The sequence below is a fragment of the Solanum dulcamara genome, chromosome 8 (genome assembly GCF_947179165.1).
Source record: "Solanum dulcamara chromosome 8, daSolDulc1.2, whole genome shotgun sequence".
Classification (NCBI taxonomy): domain Eukaryota; kingdom Viridiplantae; phylum Streptophyta; class Magnoliopsida; order Solanales; family Solanaceae; genus Solanum; species Solanum dulcamara.
In genome coordinates this window covers 72,657,776-72,682,158 of record NC_077244.1, presented here as the reverse complement: position 1 = coordinate 72,682,158, position 24,383 = coordinate 72,657,776, and the positions used below count along the sequence as shown (strand labels likewise).

Genomic DNA, 24,383 nt, shown 5'->3' with positions numbered 1-24,383 from the left:
ATATATATATGTCAGATTTTTCGTCCGTTACCTATTCCAATATATTCTCCCGTTAATTTTCTTACAAAACATTAACCATAATTCTTGCCTTGTACTATGCTATTCCTATAACATCTTCATTTTTCCTTTATAACATCTTCATTCTTCAATATCATACATTCTTCTTACTAATATTATTACTCATTACAACAAGTATTTAATTTACTCAAAACCATGTATATGTGTGATTAATTATCATTGAACTATTTTTTAATTTCCTTGTCCAAATATATATATATAAATATAGAGAAATTAAAGAGATCAATGGAATTCAGCACCGGTGGTGGTGGTGGTGGTGCTTCCTCAAGTGGCGGCGACACTACAGATGCTCACCAGAAGAAGAAACGATTTCATCGACACACAGCGCATCAAATTCAAAGCCTTGAAGCGTAAGATATAAGTAGTTCTTCTGAGTATTATTCATCATTCATAGGAATAATGATAATGATTTTTTTAACTTATATACACTTAATTAGCTAGTCATGTGTAAAAACTTCCTATGTTTTAACTAGTTGTAGCAAGTAATGTGCCTTATTTTATTTTTTTAATTTGCTAATTCCTAGGAGTTTAGCCAAATCGAGTAGTTTTTGCTCAAACCTAGAGCATTTTGTGTGTTAAGAAATTCAAATGAAGTATGTAGATATATGAAAATTCAATTATTAGATAGTAGTGTCAAAATTCAGCGGCACTACAAGTTAATTTGTATAGGAAAAATATAGTCATGGGGTTTAATTTAGAAACAATATTTTGGTGTTTATACATTGTAGCGTGTTCAAGGAGTGTCCGCATCCAGATGAGAAGATCAGATTGCAGTTAAGTAGAGATTTGGGTTTGGCTCCTCGTCAAATAAAGTTTTGGTTCCAAAATAGGAGGACTCAATTGAAGGTTTTTCATCTTTTTATCTGATTTTTTTTGTTTATAATTAAGTACCTATTTTCGTTGATGGAGTAATAAACATAAACTTCTTGATTATAGAGTCAACATGAGAGAGCAGATAATAGTGCACTTCGAGCAGAAAACGATAGAATTCGATGTGAAAACATCGCGATAAGGGAAGCCATCAAGAATGTGATATGTCCATCTTGTGGAGGTCCTCCTGAAGACTCTTATTTTGATGAACAAAAATTGAGAATGGAGAATTTGCAACTAAAAGAGGAGGTCTATATCAATTCTTTCATATAGTTTCTTTGTCCGTATTCGTTTATTTCTCTGCTTCTTTATCTTATTATCCTTTTTCTTGGCATATACAGCTTGACAAAATTTCAAGTATTGCTGCAAAGTATATGGGGAGGCCAATTTCACAACTCCCACCAGTGCAACCTGTTCATCTGTCCTCACTTAACTCAATGTCCATGCCTAATTTTGGACTAACTGGCCCTTCCCTCGATCTTGATCTTCTCCCTGGAAGCTCAACGAGTACTTTTCCAAGTTTTCCATGTCCTACATTGAGCATATCAGACATGGATAAGTCCCTTATGGCTGATATTGCTGGCAATGCCATGGAGGAACTGATTAGGCTTTTACAAACTAACGAACCTTTGTGGACAAAGTCAACAACTGATGGCAGAGATGTACTTGACATCGATAGCTATGACCAGATTTTTCCAAAGGCTAACAGTTCGTTGAAAAATTCAAATGTTCGCGTTGAGGCTTCCAGGCAATCAGGTGTTGTGATCATGAATGGTTTGGCCTTAGTTGACATGTTCGTGGATGTGGTTAGTCTATCTACTCGCTCACACTCTCTATATTTAGCTTTTGAATAACCTGATAGTGAAAATTTTGATCTGTTCTCATAATTTTGTAGAACAAATGGGCAGAATTCTTTCCTACAATTGTTTCAAAGGCAAGAACACTTGAAGTAATATCATGTGGCATAATTGGCAATCGGAGTAGTACATTACAATTGGTAAAGAAATATAGTCTTAACTTCATCTTTTCCTTGAAATTATGTTCATAGTGTTGTAGAGGCTGAAATTAGTCCTGCTACTTGCAGATGTATGAAGAACAGCAAGTGCTTTCGCCATTAGTCCCAACGCGACAATTGTATTTCCTACGGTTTTGCCAGCAGATTGAGAGGGGCTCGTGGGCAATTGTTGATGTTTCCTATGATATTACTCAAGAAAATCTGTACCCTCCCTCTTCATGCAAGGTTCATAAGCTGCTATCTGGATGCTTGATACAAGACATGCCCAATGGTTATTCCAAGGTTGTCTAAATGGCTCTAATTTCATAATTTTGTGAATAAGCTCTATAATTCCACATTAGTAGTATTACTATATCTAATTGGTTAATTCTGCTATGTAATAGGTAACTTGGTTGGAGCATGTTGAAGTGGAAGAAGAGAAAGGTTCAATTCATAGGCTATATAGAGATCTTATATATAGTGGTATGGCATTTGGAGCAGAGAGATGGCTTGGTTCTCTTCAGAGATTGTGTGAGAGATATGCTTGTCTAATGGTTAGCGGTAACTCTTCTCGTGAACTTGGAGGAGGTAAACTCAATGGGACATATGTTTTTTCACTAGTTAATACTGTCGCATCCAGTACCATTTTAATCAATCCATCAACTACCCTCCTCTTATATTCAAGATTGAGCCTAACTATACTTGCAAATATAAGTGCTTAAATACGAAGGAAAACTGATTTGCTTGAAACTAATTCGCGTGTGATGCAATGGTGGCAGTGATTCCATCACCAGAAGGGAAGAAGAGCATGATGAAAGTGGCTCAAAGAATGGTGAGCAGTTTCTGTGCCAGCATAAATCCGTCCAATGGACACCAGTGGAACGACATTTCTACATTGGATGAATTTGAAGTTAGAGCCACCCTTCAAAAGTGCACCTTTCCTGGCCAGCCCAATGGCGTAGTCATCAGTGCATCTTCCACCGTTTGGCTCTCAGTTCCTCCACAACATGTCTTCAATTTCCTTAGGGACGAAAGGACTCGACCTCAGGTGTGCACAAATTTACTAAGCTTCTAAAATTTAAACGGAGGTCATTGTTGTTTCATTTTGTAGTACATTATAGATATTTTCATCCCCCTTTAGGGACTCTCGGTATATTTTGCATTGTTGTAATTCAATATTTTCAAAAAAAAATTCTTTTGACACAGTGGGATGTTCTTTCCAATCAAAATCCAGTACAAGAGATAGCTCACATTGCAAATGGCTCTCATCCAGGGAATTCTATTTCTGTGCTCAGGGTAAATTTCCATAATCTATTCATATACTCCCTCCGTTTCAATTTGTTTGTGTTGCTTTACTTTTTACTCCGTTAAAAAAAGAATGCCTTTTTTTTTGTAACTTTTAAATTATAACTTTTTACCTAATATATTTAAGACCATAAGATTTAAAAGTTTTTTTTTTTACTTTTTTAAACTCCGACAAACATACTGAAACAGGAGTAGTATTTAACAAATAATGGAATGATTTGATTTCCTCCTTGATAACCAGGACAATGTTACATTGTTGCAGGCCTATAACACTAGCCAGAATAACATGTTGATACTTCAAGAAAGTTGCATAGACTCATCAGGTTCACTAGTAGTCTACAGCCCTGTGGATTTACAATCCATCAACATTGCAATGAGTGGTGAAGACACCACCTACATCCCTTTACTCCCCTCAGGGTTCACTATATCGGCGGACGGTCGAAAAGAAGCATCCATGGATAATGGTACCGTGGGGGAAGGGGGAAGGGGAGGGGGTTCACTAGTGACAGTAGTGTTCCAGATATTGGTGAGCAGTTTGTCATCATCAGCCAAAATGAGCCCAGAATCAGTAAACACAGTTAATAACCTTATAGGCAACACTATCCACCAAATTAAAGCTGCCTTGAATTGCTCCACTTCCTGATCCAAAATTTTGAATTTAATTTCTGCTGCTGCTTTTAATACAGAGTACAGATGAGAAGTTGGATCATGAATTCAATGAGGAAAAAAAGGGTAAAGAGATCTTATTTGGAGTTAGTTGAGAATTATGAATGCTATGCTTCTTTTCTTTCATCAATACATATAGTCCTGGAACTGACACAATGCCCTTGATACATCCATATGCCCCCTGCTCCTACTGCTCCCTGCCAAAAGCTTTATTATAAGTTTAACAACTCATTCCTAGTTCCCCGCCCCGCCCGTCCCTTTTTTTTTCGTTTTCAAAATTGTGGTTTAGAACTCTATTGTGCATCAGATAGTCTTTTTTTTCGGTTAGGAAGTCAAGAACGCACCATGTATGTTTTTTTTTTCCTCTGGGATTTTTTCCTTTGTTGGGAAGTGACTGAGTTTTATTCTATTCAGGCAAGAAACTTGTATGGTTCGGGTATTGACTTCTACACATGAATTTTCTTTCGTTAATCTAACTATATGATGTATCATTTTCTCTATATATCTACATTTATGCAACATGTTTTTGTATAGTAAATAATAATAAAATGTGCATGCACCCCAAAATGTGGTCCAACGTGGTAGAAAACTGACAGCAAAAGGGTGGGACCAAAACAAGGACATGTTGAGAAAACATTAATTTACTAACGTCAAAGAAGTCCTCAATTCTCACCTATTCTAAATTAGTGTAATTGGTGATCGGAAATTGTACTACATAAAGTCATAAACAAAACCAAGATATATATTTCTTGCTAGATTATTATTCCCTCTGTTCTCTTTTAGCATGTTGCACCCCCTTTAAGAAAGTATTACTTTGAACGAAATTGTTCTTATTAATGATATTTTGAAAATTTAAATTTGACAACAAATTAAATATTCTAATTAGTTTGTAAAATGACTACTCTTAATGATAAGGGTAAAAATTAAAAAAACTATTTTTCAATTTGTTAAAATGAACAAGTAAAAGAAAGAATCCTTGTTTTTTTGTTTTGATAATCTTGACAAGTAAAAAAGAAAAGACCAAGAAAATATTTGTAGTTGTGTGTGTTTTCCAAGATTAGTCCTCTTTTAGGCCCAAAGGTTGTGGATGGTATCTTTTATACTCATGTTTACAAATTAGAACGCACAATTCAATGATGTTTATGGCCATAAAAGTTTTCACAAATTAGAATGCACAATTCAATGATGTTTATGCCCATAAAAGTTTTCTCTTGCAAAATGTTTTCCACGACAACACAAAATGGAATAAAATAAAATGTTGTGAAAAATATTTATTCATATCAAACATGGCTAAAGAGGAAAAGAACAAGTGACTCCATGACCAGCTTACAAGTTACAATATATCAATTTAACAAACCCCAAGGAGGCAGAGTAGCACCAATTCGAATGAAAAGTAACATGATTTCTCGATTACTAATATGCTCATGTGTTTTTAGCTCTTTCAACCAATTATTTTTCATCCCGTTTTAGACGCATTAGAAATGTAACAAATACAATTTGTAAATATTATGATATAATTAAGCACATATTAGAACATATATACTATGCATTGATAAGAGACAGCAAGCAGCTTAATTAGTGTGAACGGAAGAGTCTTTGATGTTCTCCCCTAGCTACTTTAGCGACCACTTAATCAAGAAAGCGACGAATTCGAGATTTTCCCTTAAGGTTCAAAAAAATTACTTCCTGCATTGTTACTTGTCTCTTCTTTGGATATAGTATTAGTTTATTAATGGGCTTGTGGAAGAAGTAGTTAACAAGGGTTAAATAGTCGTATCCAAGAAGACACAGAGTAGTATTTCAAATTAGGGTGTCAATCCTATATATTCCATTTTCTTACCTTCTGAATATTTCTTTTCTTTACTCATATTAGTAATCTTATTATTATCCAAAAAAAAAATGGCACTATATGACTCTTTTGCCAATTATTGGCAATATGTCCATTTTTTCGTTATTGGGTGCGTGACTAATGTCCATCGTGTTCGATCATTAGTCAGGCAAAGAGATGTCCCTATGTACATTAGTTGGTCATTCCCAGAATAAAACAATAAGGGAAGATGGGTAGGAGGATTCATCGGGCGATTAAGTGTGGTAGCAATGTCGTGCCTCACGGCAGAACTGTGGGCATACACGGGAGGCTGACGAACTACAATTTGAAGAAGGTCATCACTGAGACTGACTCAAGTGATGCCTTGATGCTTCTGAGTGAGGGACACGCCGTTGACAGTCACCCGGATTGTGCAGTGATAGAGGAGTGCCGACATCTTTTGTTTGGACTTGGGATCTTCATGATGCATATTCTAAGGCAAGGAAATAACTGTGCGAATCACCTGGAGAAACTGAAAATAATGCAGGAAAATGAAGACCTGTAATACTACGTACATCATCCGCCACATTCCATGCACCAACCAACTGCTTATCGTGGACATGGCTCACATAGCATATATATCTTAGATACCCAAAACATGTATGATAGTTTATTAATTTGTATAGCACCAAAAAAAGAAATGTAAAGTTGTACGTAAACTTAGTGTGATTGGTTGTTGTTTGTCTTTTTTCTTATACTTTAGAATCAAGGAAATCACCATATATAAATTGCTAGCCGTCCATGCCCTTGTTGTGACTTGTTTCTTTATGACCTTAATTAAGAATGCATATGCAAGTTGTCTGATATATTTTTTTTCTAGATTCTTACGAAATTTCAATAAGTAGAGAGAACAAATTTTTTATTAGGTCGATTAATCAGGTTCAGATTTAGAAAGTAATTTATGTAGTTTCTTCTTATTCCAGATCTATTTAAAAGTAATTTTCTCCTTCACTTTTTGGAGAAATTTACATATTAAGCCATTGTTTTATCTCTATTTCTGGAGTTATCGAGTTACTATGAAGTATTATGGACATTATTTGAAGTCATATCGATTACGTATTGAAGAGTCTAAATATAAAATTTTGGGTGATTTGGTGCAGTTTTTGAGGTGTTTTTGAATGAATTTGATGCTTGGATAAAAGGAAGAAGTTGAAGTCTGTTTTTTGTATATTAATGTATAAGTGTATTATTATATATGGTGTATAAATATCTCTTATAAATTTATATAATATTGTATATTGAGTGTTTAATAGTGTATATCAAGTTTTAAAACACTTTTATAAAAAATAAAATATGAAAAAATTGAATATTATTGTATACCGGATGTATAATGATGTATACCGGATAGTGATTTAGGCTAAAGATTGGTAATGTAAGTTTTGGGATTTATTATTGCAATGCAAGTTATGTAATGGGAAACCTACATAAATATACTATATTAAGAAAATATTTATCATTTATAGCAATAATATTTTTTTTACTGGACACTTATAATATATTTATAATACAGTTTTAATATAATTTTAATATATATTAGCGAGAATAATTTATAAAACTAATATAATACAAATTTTATTCATATTTATCACAGACTTTAATACACTTATAATACATTGTGTCAATTTATTACCAAACAAGTATAATATATTTTAAAACACTTATAATACATTTATATTGCATGAATAATTCACTTTTAATACATGACAAATATATCATAATATTGTTATGTATTGTTATAGATGATAATAAATAAAAAATATTACTAAAATAAGTAATTATTTATAAAAAAATGTCTTGTAATTTTTTTCTCATGTAATTGTATGTTTTTGTAGTTACCCCTAAAAAAATTGTCATGTCAGATTTTTTTTAATGGTAAACTTAGTTGAAAGATTTTATTGATAAAAAAGCTTAAGTTGAGTGATTTTATTGATACAAAATAAAATTCAATAACTTTAATTTGTTAAATAAATTGTCAAAGTTGAGTGACTTTTTGAGATATTAACTTTCGTTTTTTGCAATCAATTTTTGCTACAAGTCAGTTCATAACTTAATATATTCGACAGCTAAGAGAGAGAAAAAGTTGTTTTCTCTAAATTGTTTTTTACATCATACTTTTGTCGTGAGCATGATTAATTGAAATAGTATATCCTAAAAACAAAACCTTATATATTTAATGAAGCACTTCCTACAATACAGTAGTCAATTGTCATTGAACATAATTAATTGAGGATATATTCCTAAAAACAAACTAGATATGTAATGAATCCAAGCTTATACCACCACAATTGTTTGATTAATTACAACTTGTAATATACTAACATTTCCTATTTAAAATGTATTTTTTGCTGCGAAAATAATATGACTTATATGTGTAGTTTTTCAGTTGAAAATTGTGTGAACTCTTGGCTCCTTCCCACCTAACCACCATTAAACAATTTTGCAAGTTTGGACGAGTTAATAAGTCCTTCATTTATTATATTGGTGTGTTTTAATTAGTCTAATTCAACATATTTAAAAGTTAAGTCTATTTGTGCTAAATATTTACTATAAGAAAGTAAGAAATTAGCGACGGACAAAATTTCGTAACTAAACATTAAAAAAATCATGCTAATCTCATATAGCTACATATTAGCGACAGATTATATAAAAATTCAATTAGCTATAAGTTATTTAGTGATGAATTAGCTATGAATTCCATAGCTCCATATTTTCTAGTAATGATTTAGTCCAAATTGGTCAACGAAAAATTGTTAATTTTTTTATGTCACATATAGGAGTATTTGACAACTAGGCTAAATATAAGAAAATAAATAATGAGAATAAAATTCGATAAGAATAAAACGATTGGATTATGGCCATTGTTTAATATTTACCTACCCATTTTGATTGTTGCATCAAAATCATTATTAGTAATAATTGGCCCTACAAGAATAATTTAATGCATATCTTAAAAAAATGATTTAACATTCTTATTGCTTTCACCCGACGACATTTTCTATTTTAAGAAGAATATACTTTTGACGTTGTTATCAACTCATTAAAGACAAAAAATTGCATTACAGAACAAAAGTGTAACTGAAATAACTTTGATAGCATATTTGTTATACATCGGAAATTTATTAAAATATCCCCAGAGAATATCACACTCGCATAACGTATTATTTCTAATTTTTTTGATCAATCTGAGGTTGGAATATAGATCAAGGGGAAAAATATGTAGGAAAGTGGTCTCAATTGAATTTTAGACCAACCGAGTCAAAAGATAATTTTTCAGGGCAAAAACAGTCTAACCAGAAGAGTGCGCGACAAGTCCGCTTCCACCTAGTTCATTTTCTCACTTTGTTCATAAAACGCATTTGGCAAGTGCGTTTTATGTGTTGGGCGACTTTTGTACATAAATCGCATTTGACAAATGCAATTAATGTGTAAAAAAAATCGTACATTTTCCAGTTCAATGAGGGGCATTTCGGTCTTTTCTGCACCACTACTATACTTAATTTATGACTATTATAGGTCATTTTTGACCTTATAAGGGTTTCTAAACCAATTCCTTAGACTTTTTACACATTCAAGCAAAATAAACTAGGGCTAAGAAGAGGAGAAAGAGCTAGGGTTCTCTTTCAAGATTTTTCAACAAGGTAAGTTCTTCTTTATAGATTTCAAGTTTTCCAACCCTAATTTCTTCATCTATTCATGAATCACTAAGAGAAATCTTAAATCTTTACCATAGGGTTTTTAAGAAAACGAATCTAAGAATTTCAAGAATGGGTCTCTAGATTATTCTTTTTCGACTTCAGTTGTTCTTAGATTTTCAGGTATGTAAGGCTAACCATGATGTGGATTGAGTTCGTCCACATGCCCTACATCTTCATTGATTCGAGTTGAGTTGAGTTTCGAGATTCCATAAATTGAGTTCTTGAATTATTTATGATTCCCATTGTGTTCTTGTATATACTATAATATTTCTTGATGAGTTTCTTGAGTTGAGTCTTGTTGTGAGTATGGATTCGTGTTTGCATTCACATGAACCCTAATTGAGATTTCATTTATATTTTATGCATTGATGGAGCTTTTTTTAGAATGATTTGCGGACGTTTTGCATTAATTATTTTATGCACTATTTTGAGTTTAAAGAGTGAATATTTTCATCTTTGATTGAGAAAGAGTTTGAACATGAGTTGAGTTTGAGAAGTCCCTTAATTATTATTTTGAGCATGAGTATAAATGAGTTAATTGAGTATTGTTGCATTAAAACATCTATTTGAGATTGAGTTAAGAAGTTAAATTATATTTTTATTTTAAATGCATTCTTTGAATTGAGAAGAGTTGAGTTTTGAGCTAAGTCCAAAAGAGACTAAATGATGTATTTTGAGTATTTTCTCACTTGATGTATATGAGCCTAATACAATATTTTGGGAGTAGTATTGAACACCGATACTGGCTTTTTTGTTTGACTTGGCATGACACGTGACATCAAAATGAGCCTCTAGGATAAGATGATATTGTGCTTAACAAAATGAGTTTGGACTTTAATTAAATTCATATTTATTGAATTTAAATAATTAATCCATAATATTTATTTGGACTAATATATTTTAAATTTAATACACTTTAAATCATTTATAAATTTATATTTAATAAATTTTAAATGATTACAACAACTACTATAAAAATAAAAATGTAAGATAAAAAATAAATTATAGTTATTAAATAATAAAGGAAAAATGAGAGGAAAACATAAGAGAAAGATGGTCACGGCAAATCGATGATTATACAAAATAATTTTTTTTGTTATTATTTAAGGATGAATATAGCCCAACAATATAATAAAAGTAACAATAAAAACAAATATAGTATAATAGATTGCTGTAATAAAAATGAGAATCAAAAGTAGTAACAATCAAAATAAATATATAGTATAATAGATTGCTGTAATAAAAATGAGAATCAAAAGTAGTAACAATCAAACCAAATATATAATATAATAGATTGCTGTAATAAAAATGATAACAATCAAAACAAATATATAGTGTACTACGTTGCTGTAATAAAACTGAGCTTCTGATTCCTATAATAACCTTTGCAACAATTCATCGATACAAAACAGAGTAGGGACTAAATCGTCATCTTGCACGACCAACTCTGGCTTTAAAATGAGTTGAGAGAATCTGTAAATGATGCTCTTCTTTCCTTTCTGTTTATCTACACATCATTTTTCTCTCTCTACAAATCACTCTCCACTGACACGCCTTTCTCTCTCTCTAAACTTATATTGTAGTCATTTCTCTCTCTTGTCTCTTTGCGTTTTGTAGGTTACGGCGGTGGTTCGTGGAGAAGGGCGGAAATCGGTATACCGGCGGCGGTTTTGAGGTATACATTTCTATTTTGTTCATTTATGATTTTAATTTATATCTGTTAGTTTAGCATTTTAGATCTAGCAGAGTTATTGTTTTCTGTTGTGCCTTTTGTTCAATTTATGGTTTTTTCTTTACACTGATTCTCTGTTTGTTCTAGTCTTAGCTGAGTCCACTGGATGATCAGATCTGATAGACTGTTTGCTTTGGTTATGAGTTTAACTCATTTATGCTGTTTTTGCCTTGTTTAACTTTTGTGTGCTTTTTCTAGTCCTTGTTAGCTTTTTTTGTGGTGGTTTTATGTATATAGCAGTGTATGTCAACTGAATGATGTGTGTTTGAAGGGTTTATCACTTGTATGTTCGTTTTTTGGTATGTTAGTTATATAGACTGTTTTAAGTGAAATTTGGATTTCTTTCCTATTTCATCTGCTGGACTCTATTTAAGTCCGTTTCAATTTGATTGACTTGTTTTGACTTGGAACTGAATTTAGGAAAGTACAAGAACTTTTGAATCTTTGTGGTTTTAATTTAAAGATACATAGGATGTACCAAAATGTGCTTTAATTTTATTGTCTTAAATAGGGCACTTGGAAAGTTGAAAATAAAAGAGTTGTCAGAAAAAAGGAAAAAGACTTTCTTTCTGAAACGGACTAAAAAGTAAATTAGGTCAAACAAATTGAAATGGAAGGAATATATGATTTATGTTTTCTTTTCTGAAATCATTACTGGGTTTCCCTTTGCTATATTGCATATGACACTCTTAAGTAGTGTTGTTGCTGTCCTGTGAAGTGTAAGGCTGTGAGAGCATGTTCTTCATATTTTCCTGTATATCTTTGGTTAGTAAAGTTTTGTTCTTTGTTAAATTTTCACCTATATTTTTAACCCCATTTGTCCTTTTATCTCTGTATCACTTGGATTTATTCTTTTGTTCTGTTTGTTTTCCACGTTTTGAGCAATCTGTTTGAGCATGAATTTATCTTTTGGTTTTGGGAAGGGCAAAATGTTTCTGTAAATCCTTCTCTCTGAAGCAGAAAAGAAACTGAAAACACTGTCCTTTTTTTTTTAATCACAAAACCGCATTTGGAAGCAATCTTGTCATCTTGTTTGAACTATGAATTCAGTTTAGGCGTACTTTTTTGAGGTTTTATTCTCTGTGGTTTTGAGAAATGGAAATGGTATGAGCTTTTACTGTTTTGTTGTCCTATAGTACATTCTCTTTGAGCATCCACGGGTGACCTAGTGATCAATGAAGTGGGTCGAAGAACCATGAGGTTTCTGGTTCAAATCCCAGCAGCAGAGGCAAAAACACTAAGTGATTTCTTCCCGTACATCCAAACCTTGGTGGACCGAGTTATTTGGTACCTGTTCTAGTGGGAGGGAGTAAGTGCCCTTAGAATCAGTCTAGGTGGGCATAAGTTGGCCCGGACAAGCACTATTATAAAGAAAAAAAACATTCTCTTTGATTGCCAAATATTATGCCTGAAAACTTGGATGTGTTCTTCTGTGAATTGTAACTGAATCTAGTGAATCGTATTATTTAGGAGGCTGTTGCTGCATGAGATCATTCAGTGAATCTTTTGTTTCTCTTTGCTATAGAAGTTGCCTGAACACGTATTGATAGAGGTTTAGTTTGTGATTTATGGGGGGGTTTGGAGCCTATAAGTTATCATCAGGGCTCATAGATTGATATCAGAGAGGTTTTTTGATGAGTTCATTAATTGTGTCTCAAGGACAATGTGGCTGATCTCTGCTTGAACATATTTTAAGTGATAATTGTTCCCCCTTTTTTTGTAGTTGCTACCATGGTGCGGAAGAGGAGAACTGATGTTCCTGGTGGTGCCGAGAGCTCTGAGTCCCATGAAACTGGAGGGGGACGAGGTGGTGTCCAACGCCCATCACAACAGCAGCAACAAGGTGGAGGAAGAGGCTCGGGACCTCAACGTGGAGGATATGGTGGCCATGGTGGTGGTGGAGCTCCACGTGGTGGAATGGCCCCTCAACAGTCCTATGGTGGACCTCCTGAATACTATCAACAGGGCAGGGGAACTCAGCAGTATCATCGAGGTGGAGGACAACCCCAGCGCCGTGGTGGTATAGGTGGCCGTGGGGCACCTTCTGGTGGCCCTTCTAGGCCACCAGTTCCCGAGCTGCATCAAGCTACTGAGACTCTGCATCAACCCGTACCATATGGAAGACCATCAGAAACATACTCAGAGGCTGGCTCTTCATCTCAGCCACCTGTACCGATGGCACATCAAGTTACTCAGCAGTTCCAGCAACTTGCTGTGCAACCAGAAGAAGATGCAACCCAAGTAATACCGCCCGCATCGAGCAAGTCAATGAGGTTTCCACTTCGGCCTGGAAAGGGTAGTAATGGCACTAGATGCATTGTTAAGGCCAACCACTTCTTTGCCGAGTTACCTGACAAAGACTTGCACCAGTATGATGTGAGTGCTCAAACCATTGCTAGTTCTTCCAGTTATGATCTTTCTTATATTATCTATTGAGGGTCTTATCTTATCGTGATATTGTTTTCATCCTTTCTAATGGCTTTCAGGTTTCAATTACCCCAGAAGTAGCTTCCCGTGGTGTCAACCGTGCTGTCATGGAGCAGCTGGTAAAGCTTTACAGAGAGTCCCATCTTGGGAAGAGGCTTCCAGCTTATGACGGAAGAAAAAGTCTGTACACTGCAGGGCCCCTCCCTTTTGTTCAAAAAGTTTTTGAAATCACACTTATTGATGATGATGATGGGCCTGGTGGTGCTAGGTATGTTCCTATGGTTTTGAGAAGTCAGATACATTTTTAGCAGTATTTAATGTATCCTTTTTCTTATTTGTGGGGGCAGGCGAGAAAGGGAGTTTAAAGTTGTGATCAAGCTGGCTGCTCGCGCTGATCTTCATCACTTAGGGATGTTCTTACAAGGGAGACAGGCTGATGCACCCCAAGAGGCCCTACAGGTTCTGGATATTGTTCTGCGTGAGTTGCCAACAAGTAGGTATGGTTCCTGACCGGCTTTAATTTCTGTTCGTTACAAGTATTGATTCCTTCTGAATTGTTGACTTATGTATTTATCTTTTACCCTTAATTCATTGTTAACGGCAGGTATTGTCCCGTGGGCCGTTCTTTCTATTCCCCTTATTTAGGACGAAGACAACCACTAGGTGAAGGTTTAGAGAGCTGGCGTGGCTTCTATCAAAGTATTCGTCCTACACAGATGGGATTATCCCTGAATATTGGTCAGCACAATTTTTATGACTATGAAATTTTGATTTCGTGGCTTGATTTTGTCGAACTTGTAACTGTTTATCAGTCAAGCACAGTACTTTACGACAATATATGCCTGTACGGGGTACATGTTTCTCATCATTGTGCCCTTCTACAGATATGTCTTCCACGGCTTTCATTGAGCCACTGCCGGTCATTGACTTTGTGAGCCAGCTTCTGAACCGGGATATCTCTTCTAGACCATTGTCTGATGCTGATCGGGTTAAGGTTGATTTTGGCATATTACGATCTTATTCATGATAGTCTCATAGTCTACCTGATCTTTTTACTGTTCCCAGCAATTGCTGGGAACAGTAAAAATAGAACACCTTTATCATATATATAAAATTCTTCTCCTGTAGTTCCTTTTAGATATCATTTCATCCAAATAGGGATTTATTTTCTAACAGCATCTACAATGATACATTCACATATTAGGGCCATTTACTTCTTTTTTTTGGGCAGGTTGTTTGGCTAATTTTGTTTTTTAACCTTATTGAACTGCAGATAAAGAAGGCCTTGAGAGGTGTAAAGGTGGAGGTCACTCATCGTGGGAATATGAGGAGGAAGTACCGCATATCTGGTTTGACATCTCAAGCAACAAGAGAGTTGACGTATGTATTTCGCTTAAGTCTGTAATTATGATGAAACAATTTTCTCTGTATCATGTCTTGGCCATAATTTTTTACAGTTGGATCCTCTATTGGTGCAGTTAGTGTTGCCATCTGATCTTTAATGTTCTGTTGCCTATATGTGGGATTAACTTATTGTTCTAATCCTTGTATTTTATTTGTTCGGGTAGTTTCCCTGTTGATGAAAGAGGTACAATGAAAGCTGTTGTGGAATATTTTCGAGAAACCTATGGTTTTGTCATTCAGCATACTCAGTTGCCTTGTCTTCAAGTTGGAAATACACAAAGGCCAAATTATTTGCCTATGGAGGTGGGTGTTTTTTTTCTCATTCCTAACTAGTTATATTCCGATTATGTTGTGTATTTTATGTGCTTACATATCTTGAGTCCAGGTCTGCAAGATTGTGGAGGGGCAGAGGTACTCCAAGCGCTTGAATGAGAGGCAGATAACAGCACTTCTGAAAGTGACGTGCCAGCGTCCTCAAGACAGAGAGAATGATATTCTTCAGGTTAGATATTACTTCCAAAACTGTTTTGAATACTGTTTTCCAAATAATTGGGTTCATGGCTAGTGCTGTCTGATTTATATCCCATGTTTGTTAGTAGCTTTATGTGGACCTTGAAGCAATTAGCTTTCGTTCGCCTTCTGCACCCAATTGATGTGATACACTTTGACTGTGTAAAAAGTTTAAGAAAGGATGAGACTTTGAAACCTACGGTCTAAAACAAGCCATATATATTTATGTGGCTATAAATTATCTCATTAAGTGTAAAATGAGAACTTTTTAAAGTTAAATTGTTTTTAAATATATAAGGCATCATTTTTTTGGGACAGACAAAAAAAAGTGCATCACATAAATTGGGACAGAAGGAGTGAGTTTTATTGCCTACCCAGTTATTGTATTTGCTTGTGAATGAATCTTATGTCTGTATACGTTTTTCTACCATGAGGAGGAATACAATGACAGTATGGCAGTAACTTTCCAGGTTTTCCACGTGCTTTCTAGTTTTTAAATGTAGAACGGTGGTGAAGGGAGTGGGGTTGAGCGAGTAAGGATTCATATTTGTTTTTATGAGTATTAAGAGGTGTGGTTCATGGTGATACAAATGGAAGGCCTGTAATCTCCATAATATTAGTGCTTTTTCTAGCCAGTTAATTTACTGTGAATTAAAACAGGTTTTGTTGACTACTACCTTTTCACTATTCATCTCTGCTGTTTGTGCATCATAGAATAAGTAATGTTTTTGAGGATAAATTTCAGGCCTTTTTGCAATATTATTTGTATTTACCATGGTCTTTGTTTACCACAATCTAATCCTTTCTTTTGTTAGACTGTTCGTCACAATGCTTATGCTGATGATCCATATGCGAGGGAATTTGGTATTAGGATTAGCGAGAAGCTTGCTCAAGTTGAGGCTCGCATTTTGCCTGCACCTTGGGTAAGTTATAACTCTCCTTTTCTTTGTTGTGATCGTGTCATTGAAGGTGATGGTTTCCCTTATCCTTCTGGATTTAGATACTCTTGCTTCAAGTCTTTGCTTTGTGGAGTGAATTATGTTTATTTTAGGATTGTGAAATTATGTTTATTGTTTCTGCAGCTTAAATACCATGATACAGGTCGAGAAAAAGATTGTCTTCCACAAGTGGGCCAGTGGAATATGATGAATAAGGTAACTGATATTAGCATGATTGAGATTCATGTTGCCAGTTTGACTGTTATTTCCATGCAGTTAAATGCCATCTATTGGTGTGTGCTCTCACAAGATTAGTCTGGCTTTGCCTCTGAACACTATTTTTAGGTCCCAAGTGAAGTATCAGTTTAGTTGGTCTTGCCTTATTAATACCTGTTTTTACTACATATAGCTTATGATAGAATAACTAACCTTAAGGAACTTAAGTATGCTTTGTTTTGTTCTTTCCTTTTTAATCTTTGTAGATATCGTCGAGCAATTTCATCATGGTGTTGGTGGTCAAAAAGTAGTTTGGTTACTCTTTGTTACCCTTTCCAGACACTATGTATGTTGTGTTGTACCCTTGGTGATGCAGAGCTAAATTCTAGTTTTTCTGATCCCACTGTTTGATCAACGTCAATAAGATCCATCTGCTTAGCTGCACCTTAGGATGATATAGCCATAAACGTGTATAGCAGGGTTTGAACAAGGAAAGAGTTCCGGTGATAGCTAGGCACTCAAAGACAATGAAAGGGAGTAGTATCAGTGAAACAGTTGGGAGGTGCATAAGAGTTCTGGATAGTTCTCTTTTCTCTGAAGTACTTTTTTTTTGCTCTATTCTGTGTCGATTTTCAGTCGAAGTTGGAGCTTTAACATAAGAAATATGTTAGTTTTATATCTCAAAGAAGCTGCCTTTCTGTTGTTTTCAGTCAGTGTTGGTTGCTTTAGTTATTTACTCTACTTTATTGTTGTTGACAGAAAATGGTTAATGGAGGAACAGTGAACAGCTGGATCTGTATAAACTTTTCTCGCAATGTGCAAGACAGTGTTGCGCGTGGATTCTGTTCTGAGCTTGCACAAATGTGCATGATATCGGGCATGGTAATTTGGAAGTTAAAAGTTTTTCCATTTTTATTGCTGTATCTTTTTTGGTGGTCCTGCGACAAAAATTTTTAAGATACTATTATGTCTTTGTAGATCTTCAACCCCAATCCTGTTCTACCACCAGTGAGTGCTCGCCCTGATCAAGTTGAGAGGGTCTTGAAAACTCGATTTCATGATGCTATGACGAAGTTGCAGCCAAATGGGAGGGAGCTCGATCTGTTGATCGTTATATTGCCTGACAATAATGGCTCCCTTTATGGTATAAGCCAAGAATTTGAAATTCATATGGTGCTTCTTTGCGAACTCCTGGAATATGCTACAGCTGATTTTTTTCCCTCTTTTTCTAGGTGATCTAAAACGGATTTGTGAAACTGATCTTGGCATTGTATCGCAATGCTGCTTGACAAAACATGTATTTAAGATGAGCAAGCAGTATTTAGCCAATGTGTCCCTTAAGATAAATGTGAAGGTTGGAGGAAGAAACACCGTGCTTGTTGATGCGATCTCTAGGCGAATTCCCCTTGTTAGCGACCGTCCAACTATTATTTTTGGTGCAGATGTAACCCATCCTCACCCTGGAGAGGATTCTAGCCCGTCCATTGCTGCGGTAGGTTGTTGTGTACTTCATTCTTTTGGTTTCGTTGATCCGCTCGGTAATCTATTTCTCCAAAGAAAATTTAGTGCTGACTTTTCATATCTTTTAGGTGGTTGCTTCTCAAGATTGGCCTGAGATTACTAAGTATGCTGGTCTGGTTTCTGCTCAAGCTCATAGGCAGGAGCTTATACAAGATCTGTACAAGACTTGGCAAGATCCAACTAGAGGAACTGTGACTGGTGGCATGATAAAGTATTGACCTTTTCCCTTCCTTTTTTTGAGAAAATGTGACCTGATGTTCGGACTTAATTTTGCTTCTGATTGATGCTCTTATCCTATCTATAACTCAGGGAATTGCTTATTTCCTTCCGTCGAGCGACTGGACAGAAGCCTCAGAGAATAATATTCTACCGGTATTGATGAATAACCATTCTATGCCTGCATTGTGCATATTTCTTTTTCCTCTTGGTCTGAAATTAATTGTCTCCCCCCCCCCCCCCCCCCAGAGATGGTGTTAGTGAAGGACAATTTTATCAAGTGCTTCTTTTTGAACTTGATGCAATCCGCAAGGTATTTTCATTTTTGCTATACCTTAGTCTGCCTCTTTATTATCACTCAGAATTTCTTTCTATTTTTTGGATGATGAGAATGGGTAGAAAACAAGCTTGCCCTTTTACATTTGTTAGAAATTCTGAACTGACTTAAATCCAATTCAGGCCTGTGCATCTCTAGAACCCAACTATCAGCCCCCAGTTACATTTGTTGTGGTTCAGAAACGTCACCACACAAGGTTGTTTGCCAACAACCACCGTGATAGAAATGCTGTTGATCGAAGTGGGAACATTTTGCCTGGTGAGTGTTAATCTCATTGTCTGTAATGATTCTATAATAGCTGCAAATGATCCTAAAACCTTCTTAAAATATAATTGTGAAGGTACTGTTGTCGATTCAAAGATATGCCACCCTACCGAGTTTGATTTCTATCTCTGTAGTCATGCCGGCATACAGGTAATAGGATAGATATTCTATAAAAATATGAGTCATGTATAAAGGACTCGGTTGTAAGTTCCAGATTTTGTTATACTGCAGGGTACTAGCCGCCCAGCTCATTATCATGTCTTGTGGGATGAGAACAATTTTTCTGCTGACGGGCTGCAGTCTTTGACTAACAACCTCTGTTATACGTAAGTTGATTTCAGAGCTTCCATAGTTCTTTAAAGTCTCCAGCATTATGATGGGCTTTATTGTTTCTTGTTATTTTCAGATATGCTAGGTGTACTCGTTCCGTCTCCATTGGTATGTTCACTGCACTTGTTAGTGTGTTTTCTTCCGCATCTATTTTTGGTGCCCAATCCAACCCCTCCCCCAATTTTTTCGTTGAATTTCTTTGTATGTAACCTGTTCATCATAGCATGTTAGTGAACTTGAGTCCACTGATGTTGTTTGCAGTTCCTCCAGCCTATTATGCACATTTGGCAGCTTTCCGTGCTCGTTTTTACATGGAACCGGAGACATCTGACAGTGGATCTGTCACAAGTGCAGCTGCTCCATACAGAGGTGGTGTAGGAGCAGTTGGAAGGAGCACACGAGCACCAGGTGCTTCTGCTGCTGTGAGGCCCCTTCCTGCTCTCAAGGAGAATGTCAAAAGGGTGATGTTCTATTGTTAGAAGTCCTCTCTAACTAGGCTTTATATGATGTGGACATTGGTTGACATGCTGGGAGTAATTTCTTTTAAAATTATATCTGTGATTTATCACACCTTGCTTGGCTTTCACCTTGATGTTTGTGATATCCGGAGGACCACATTTGATTTTGGTTCATGAATTTTCAGTTCTGTAAGGTGTCAGTTTTACAGTAGTTTATTTGCAAGTGGTGTTTGTGGAATTGTGGTGTCGAACAGTTGTTTTTGAAGAGCATGGCTATTTATCAGTGGCTGTTTATTTTCCTAGCTGGCCTTTCTCTACATAGCATAAAAGATATTGAAATTCGGTATTATGCCCCTTGTGTAGATATCAATATAAAGTCCACAAGTTTCATAGAAAGCCTGGGGTGTCAACTTAGCCCATGGAAGTACAACTCTCAACTGGTGCAAGTGCCCCTATAGATGCATGGAGTAGGGCTGTGCAAATTGAACCTGGCAAGTAGATAGTTTTTTTGCATGATATTGTCTGTGTACTTGGGAATTTGATTGGCATAACTATTCATGACCTAGTAAACGCATGAATAGGCTACTAACACATGAATAAGCATGAGTAAAGACCAAACTTTCCCTTAATACACCAAACCAAATAGTAGATGGAAAATAGTCCCAACATTATTAATTTCAGCATTAATAATACACCCTATTCAATACTACCAAAGGACCCCTCAAAGTACAACATGTGTTTCCGAATTTAGTGTGGCGATAAAGCTATCTTCTTTTATGCAGCAAACTATAAGTTGAAACACCCTTGTTTTCTCATATTAGCAATAGGTTAACTTCTCAATACTATTCTTATACATTCTACTACAGGATCCCTCAACGTACAACCTGTGTTTTTCAGAACTTAGTGTGGTGATAAAGCTATCTTTTTTTATGCAGCAAACCTTAAGTTGAAACACACTCATTTTCTCATATTAACAATAGGTTTAGTTGAATTCAGGTGCACAAAGGAAGACATCAAGCTTTTTAACCCTGTCCCAAAACTTGGGAACATTCTTTCCAATTTCAGCACTACCATTTCTCTGCTGTTCACCCTTTTTCATCTTGGATCTGCTCCTTTTCTCTTCTTCATGCTTCAGTAGCTGCTCATAATACTCATTGTTCCTCCTCTCCAATCCATATATCTGACCTTGAAGATCCTCAACTTTTCGACTAAGAACACAAACTCTATGATCCTCCCTCCTGTTTAGCATGCACCTTGCAAGCTCAGCTACCTTCCTCTTCACGAACAAAGACTCTGAAGACAACCCCTTATTCTCCTCCATCAATGAAGCCACTTTGTATCCCAATCTCGCGTTCTCATTTAACAAGATCAATCTCTCTGATTCCAACAACTCCAATAAGCTTTCCTGCAACTCTATCTTCCTTGATGACTCGTTGCAATGCTTGTCGACTTGACTAAGCTCGTGCAGGATGATTTCACAGTCAACACTTCTGATCACCAAGTCTGCAACAATCATGTCTGATTCAAATTTGGCTTGTGCGGGTGGAACTGGAGGCTGATATGATAATGAACTCTCAGCATCAGAATCAATAATCTCTGATCCGTTGTTTTCCTCCTTGTCAAATTGATCATCATTATCATCAAAATGGAAGGATTGAATAGGAAAGGAATTTCGACGATGATGATTCTTGGCAAGTGCTTGGCAATAGCGATCTGCCAAAGAGAGATAGTTGTCGTACAATTCTTGGAGTAAGGCCAGAAGCTGTGGCCTTTTCTGGTAATAGGCATCAGCGCGTTCTGTGAAACTGTCAGCACCCTCTTTATTAGGAATGTTCAGTACCAATTTCTTCATCTTCTTGTCCAAATCTGAAGAAAAAAACACAATCAATAGATATATGCTATTGACTTGACAAGTGAAGCATTTGAAAATTTGAATTCTACATCTTTTAGATTGATGAAATCCAAGTTCAAAAATGGACCCTTTAGCTCTTGCCTGGACCATGAGCAACAGTGACAGATGTTGACATAGGTGACAATGAAATTAGTAGTTTGAATTCGAAAAAAAGATAACTGCTACCTATTTATTATGTTATCATTTCCATACAATTTACAACAACATATCCATTGTAATTTTATAAGTGAGATCAGGGGAAGGTAGAGCGTATGTAGACTTTACCCCTTGAGTTTGAGAATTTATTTTCAAACGTATATTAAGCTCTATCCATATTTGTTCCAAGCATATATATACACAGGATTAACAATAGTTTTTTGGGGATATCAGAGTGCATTAGAGCTTTTTGTACCTAAAAGGTAGGTATCAGACTATGACATTGTGAATTTTGAGACAAGAAAGATAATTTTCTAATGTATTTCTCCCGCTCGTCATATTTTATGTGACATACTTTTCTTTTTAATCCGTTCTAAAAAGAATACTATCTTACTATAATTAGAAACAATTTTAACTTTAAAATAAACTTAATGAAATGGATTTATAGCCACATAAAAATCTAATGATTGTTTTAGACCACAAGTTTTAAAAATCTTCATTTTTTCCTTAAACAGCGTGTTGGTGCCACATAAAATAAGACGGAGGGAGTACTATATACAAGGTTTGACATTGGATTAGACCGAATCTATGAACCCATCGTGAGATCTGCAGAAGGATTAAAGGTACTGTTAATGTAAGAACAGATTCTGCTGAGGAAACAGACATTATTTTCTCTCTGCAACACAGCAGAATGGTGAGATACATCCATTTTAAAGGGAGGTCCTACTATTCAAATTTCAAAAAAGGAAGCGTTTTTTTTTTTTGGCTACTCTTTAAGCCTCAGACAGAAACAGCTAAGGTAGCAAAAGGACACGGCCTTTTTGAAATAAGCAAGAGGTTCATCATATATGAGAAGAAAATGACACTTCATATCACATGATACTTTCTACTCATACACTTCCAAAGGAAAGAAAAACTACAGAATAATGGACCCCATAACCCCCCTTCCCCTCGCTAATCCAACATTTGGAACTAATAATCGCTAAATTATTTACAGTATTTATAGAGGCGGAACTAGGATTCTGAGTATATGGATTATGAATTTGTAAAAAACGCAACTTACATAATATATTTATAGATATCAAGTGAATTTTTAAATACAAATATAGAGTTTGAACTAAAACTATTGAACGAAGAGAGGTAATAAAAAAATTACAAGTAGTATGTACCGGCAATAGTGCAGAGAAGCCAAGAAGGTCTACTGAAGCTTCTCTTCATTGAATGCTTTGAAGAAGCACAATTTTTCTCTGCTTTCAGTTTTGCTTCCATTTCAGCAGGCAAAACACCTACCCATTAAAAACATTTTATTATGCCTTCTTTCATCAATTAATACATTAAAAGTAAATAATGCAAAGAGAATCTATAGTTATTTATCCATAATAAATAAGACCGATGATAAACACCCTCCAACTCTAAATCCTAAGATTGTGGATTCAAACTTGGATTCGAGTGGAGCAAAAAGAGTGAGAACTCTTAAGGAGGATTAAAAAAAGTGTATAATATCACAAATATGGCATGAATCATAAAACATTCAAGGTGAAGGTAGTATTAATATAAATAATTATCATTAAACAAACCTTTTTTTTCTTTCTTTAAGTGAGAATTTAGGTGGCAGGACACAAGGAGCTTAAAAATGTAAGACAAAAACTACCGCATTTTTTCCCCTTAAAAAAGACATGATCACAAGCATATATATAGCTCCAGTTGATTGAATATGTAATGTTTGAGAAACAGTAATAAAGTTGGAAACACAACAAAGTTGAAAAAACTTATGGTTGAAAAATGGGATTTTAGTAGCTCCGGTTGGTTGACTATCCGAACTTTCAACTAATTTTATTAGTGAGAGTTCGATTTTCCTCCACCGATACCACTTCCCTCACTCGCTATGTAATTAACAAAAAAGTTGAAGAAGAAAATAGAGGAAGCATACCGTAGTGAAAATTGTTGATCACTGAAAAGAACAATTTTGTGCCCAGCAGCTGCCTTTAAGAGTAGCAGCACTGTGTTGTCTTTTAAGCTCTCTTCCCTTTTACATATGCCAACTAGGATTTTTTTGGCACTAATATATACACACTGTTTGGTTATAAATAGTTACTCCTTACAAATGCTCAAAATTTGCCCCTAGTATTTACAATAAATAGTATTAGTTTTATCACCAGTATTTCAATTTATTAGAAAATTTATTTGTCAAGTATCAAGAGAAACAACAATTTCCCCAAGTTAACTTCATGTTTATTAGTATAACTTTTAATTTCTAATTGCTCTTTTTAATGTTTAATTCAACTGAATATTTTCTAAAAGCACGCTAACTATTTATAAATATATACTGATTTAGTCATAAGAATTTATTAGTAATTAAATAATGATTTGAAAACTCATTTAGGAAGGCTAGTATTTACACAAAATATTAACTTTCTCAAAAGAAAAAAATCAAGTAAAATTGTTGTCCCAAAGCAATAACTTTTACAAATCTTTTAAGTTTAAACTTTGATATTCCTTTTTAGCTAA

At 35.1% G+C, this 24,383-nt stretch overlaps 3 protein-coding genes across 3 annotated transcripts; 2 read left to right on the top strand and 1 right to left on the bottom strand.

Annotated features, from left to right (window-relative positions):
• Window positions 1-296: 296 nt before the first annotated feature.
• LOC129900227 (homeobox-leucine zipper protein HDG11-like) lies at window positions 297-4,326 on the top strand. The gene is made up of 10 exons (XM_055975150.1): window positions 297-428; window positions 807-924; window positions 1,015-1,197; window positions 1,290-1,754; window positions 1,844-1,945; window positions 2,033-2,245; window positions 2,347-2,530; window positions 2,722-2,990; window positions 3,149-3,238; window positions 3,510-4,326. The coding sequence occupies exons 1-10, from the start codon at window positions 304-306 to the stop codon at window positions 3,888-3,890; spliced, it is 2,130 nt and encodes a 709-aa protein (XP_055831125.1). The 5' UTR covers window positions 297-303; the 3' UTR covers window positions 3,891-4,326.
• A 6,631-nt stretch (window positions 4,327-10,957) lies between these two features.
• LOC129901362 (protein argonaute 1-like) lies at window positions 10,958-20,130 on the top strand. The gene is made up of 22 exons (XM_055976512.1): window positions 10,958-11,150; window positions 12,931-13,583; window positions 13,694-13,902; window positions 13,982-14,131; window positions 14,239-14,372; window positions 14,519-14,628; window positions 14,908-15,014; window positions 15,203-15,341; window positions 15,424-15,540; window positions 16,364-16,471; window positions 16,631-16,702; window positions 17,462-17,584; window positions 17,681-17,846; window positions 17,935-18,194; window positions 18,292-18,434; window positions 18,533-18,595; window positions 18,689-18,752; window positions 18,899-19,034; window positions 19,117-19,190; window positions 19,272-19,366; window positions 19,447-19,478; window positions 19,632-20,130. Exons 2-22 carry the CDS (start codon window positions 12,939-12,941, stop codon window positions 19,847-19,849), a joined length of 3,165 nt encoding a protein of 1,054 aa, XP_055832487.1. The 5' UTR covers window positions 10,958-11,150; window positions 12,931-12,938; the 3' UTR covers window positions 19,850-20,130.
• Window positions 20,131-20,471: 341 nt separating this feature from the next.
• LOC129901364 (kinase-interacting family protein-like) lies at window positions 20,472-23,991 on the bottom strand. Its single transcript, XM_055976513.1, has 3 exons — window positions 23,806-23,991; window positions 23,045-23,161; window positions 20,472-21,694 (listed from the first exon to the last, which is right to left on the bottom strand). Exons 2-3 carry the CDS (start codon window positions 23,142-23,144, stop codon window positions 20,811-20,813), a joined length of 984 nt encoding a protein of 327 aa, XP_055832488.1. The 5' UTR covers window positions 23,145-23,161; window positions 23,806-23,991; the 3' UTR covers window positions 20,472-20,810.
• Window positions 23,992-24,383: the final 392 nt, after the last annotated feature.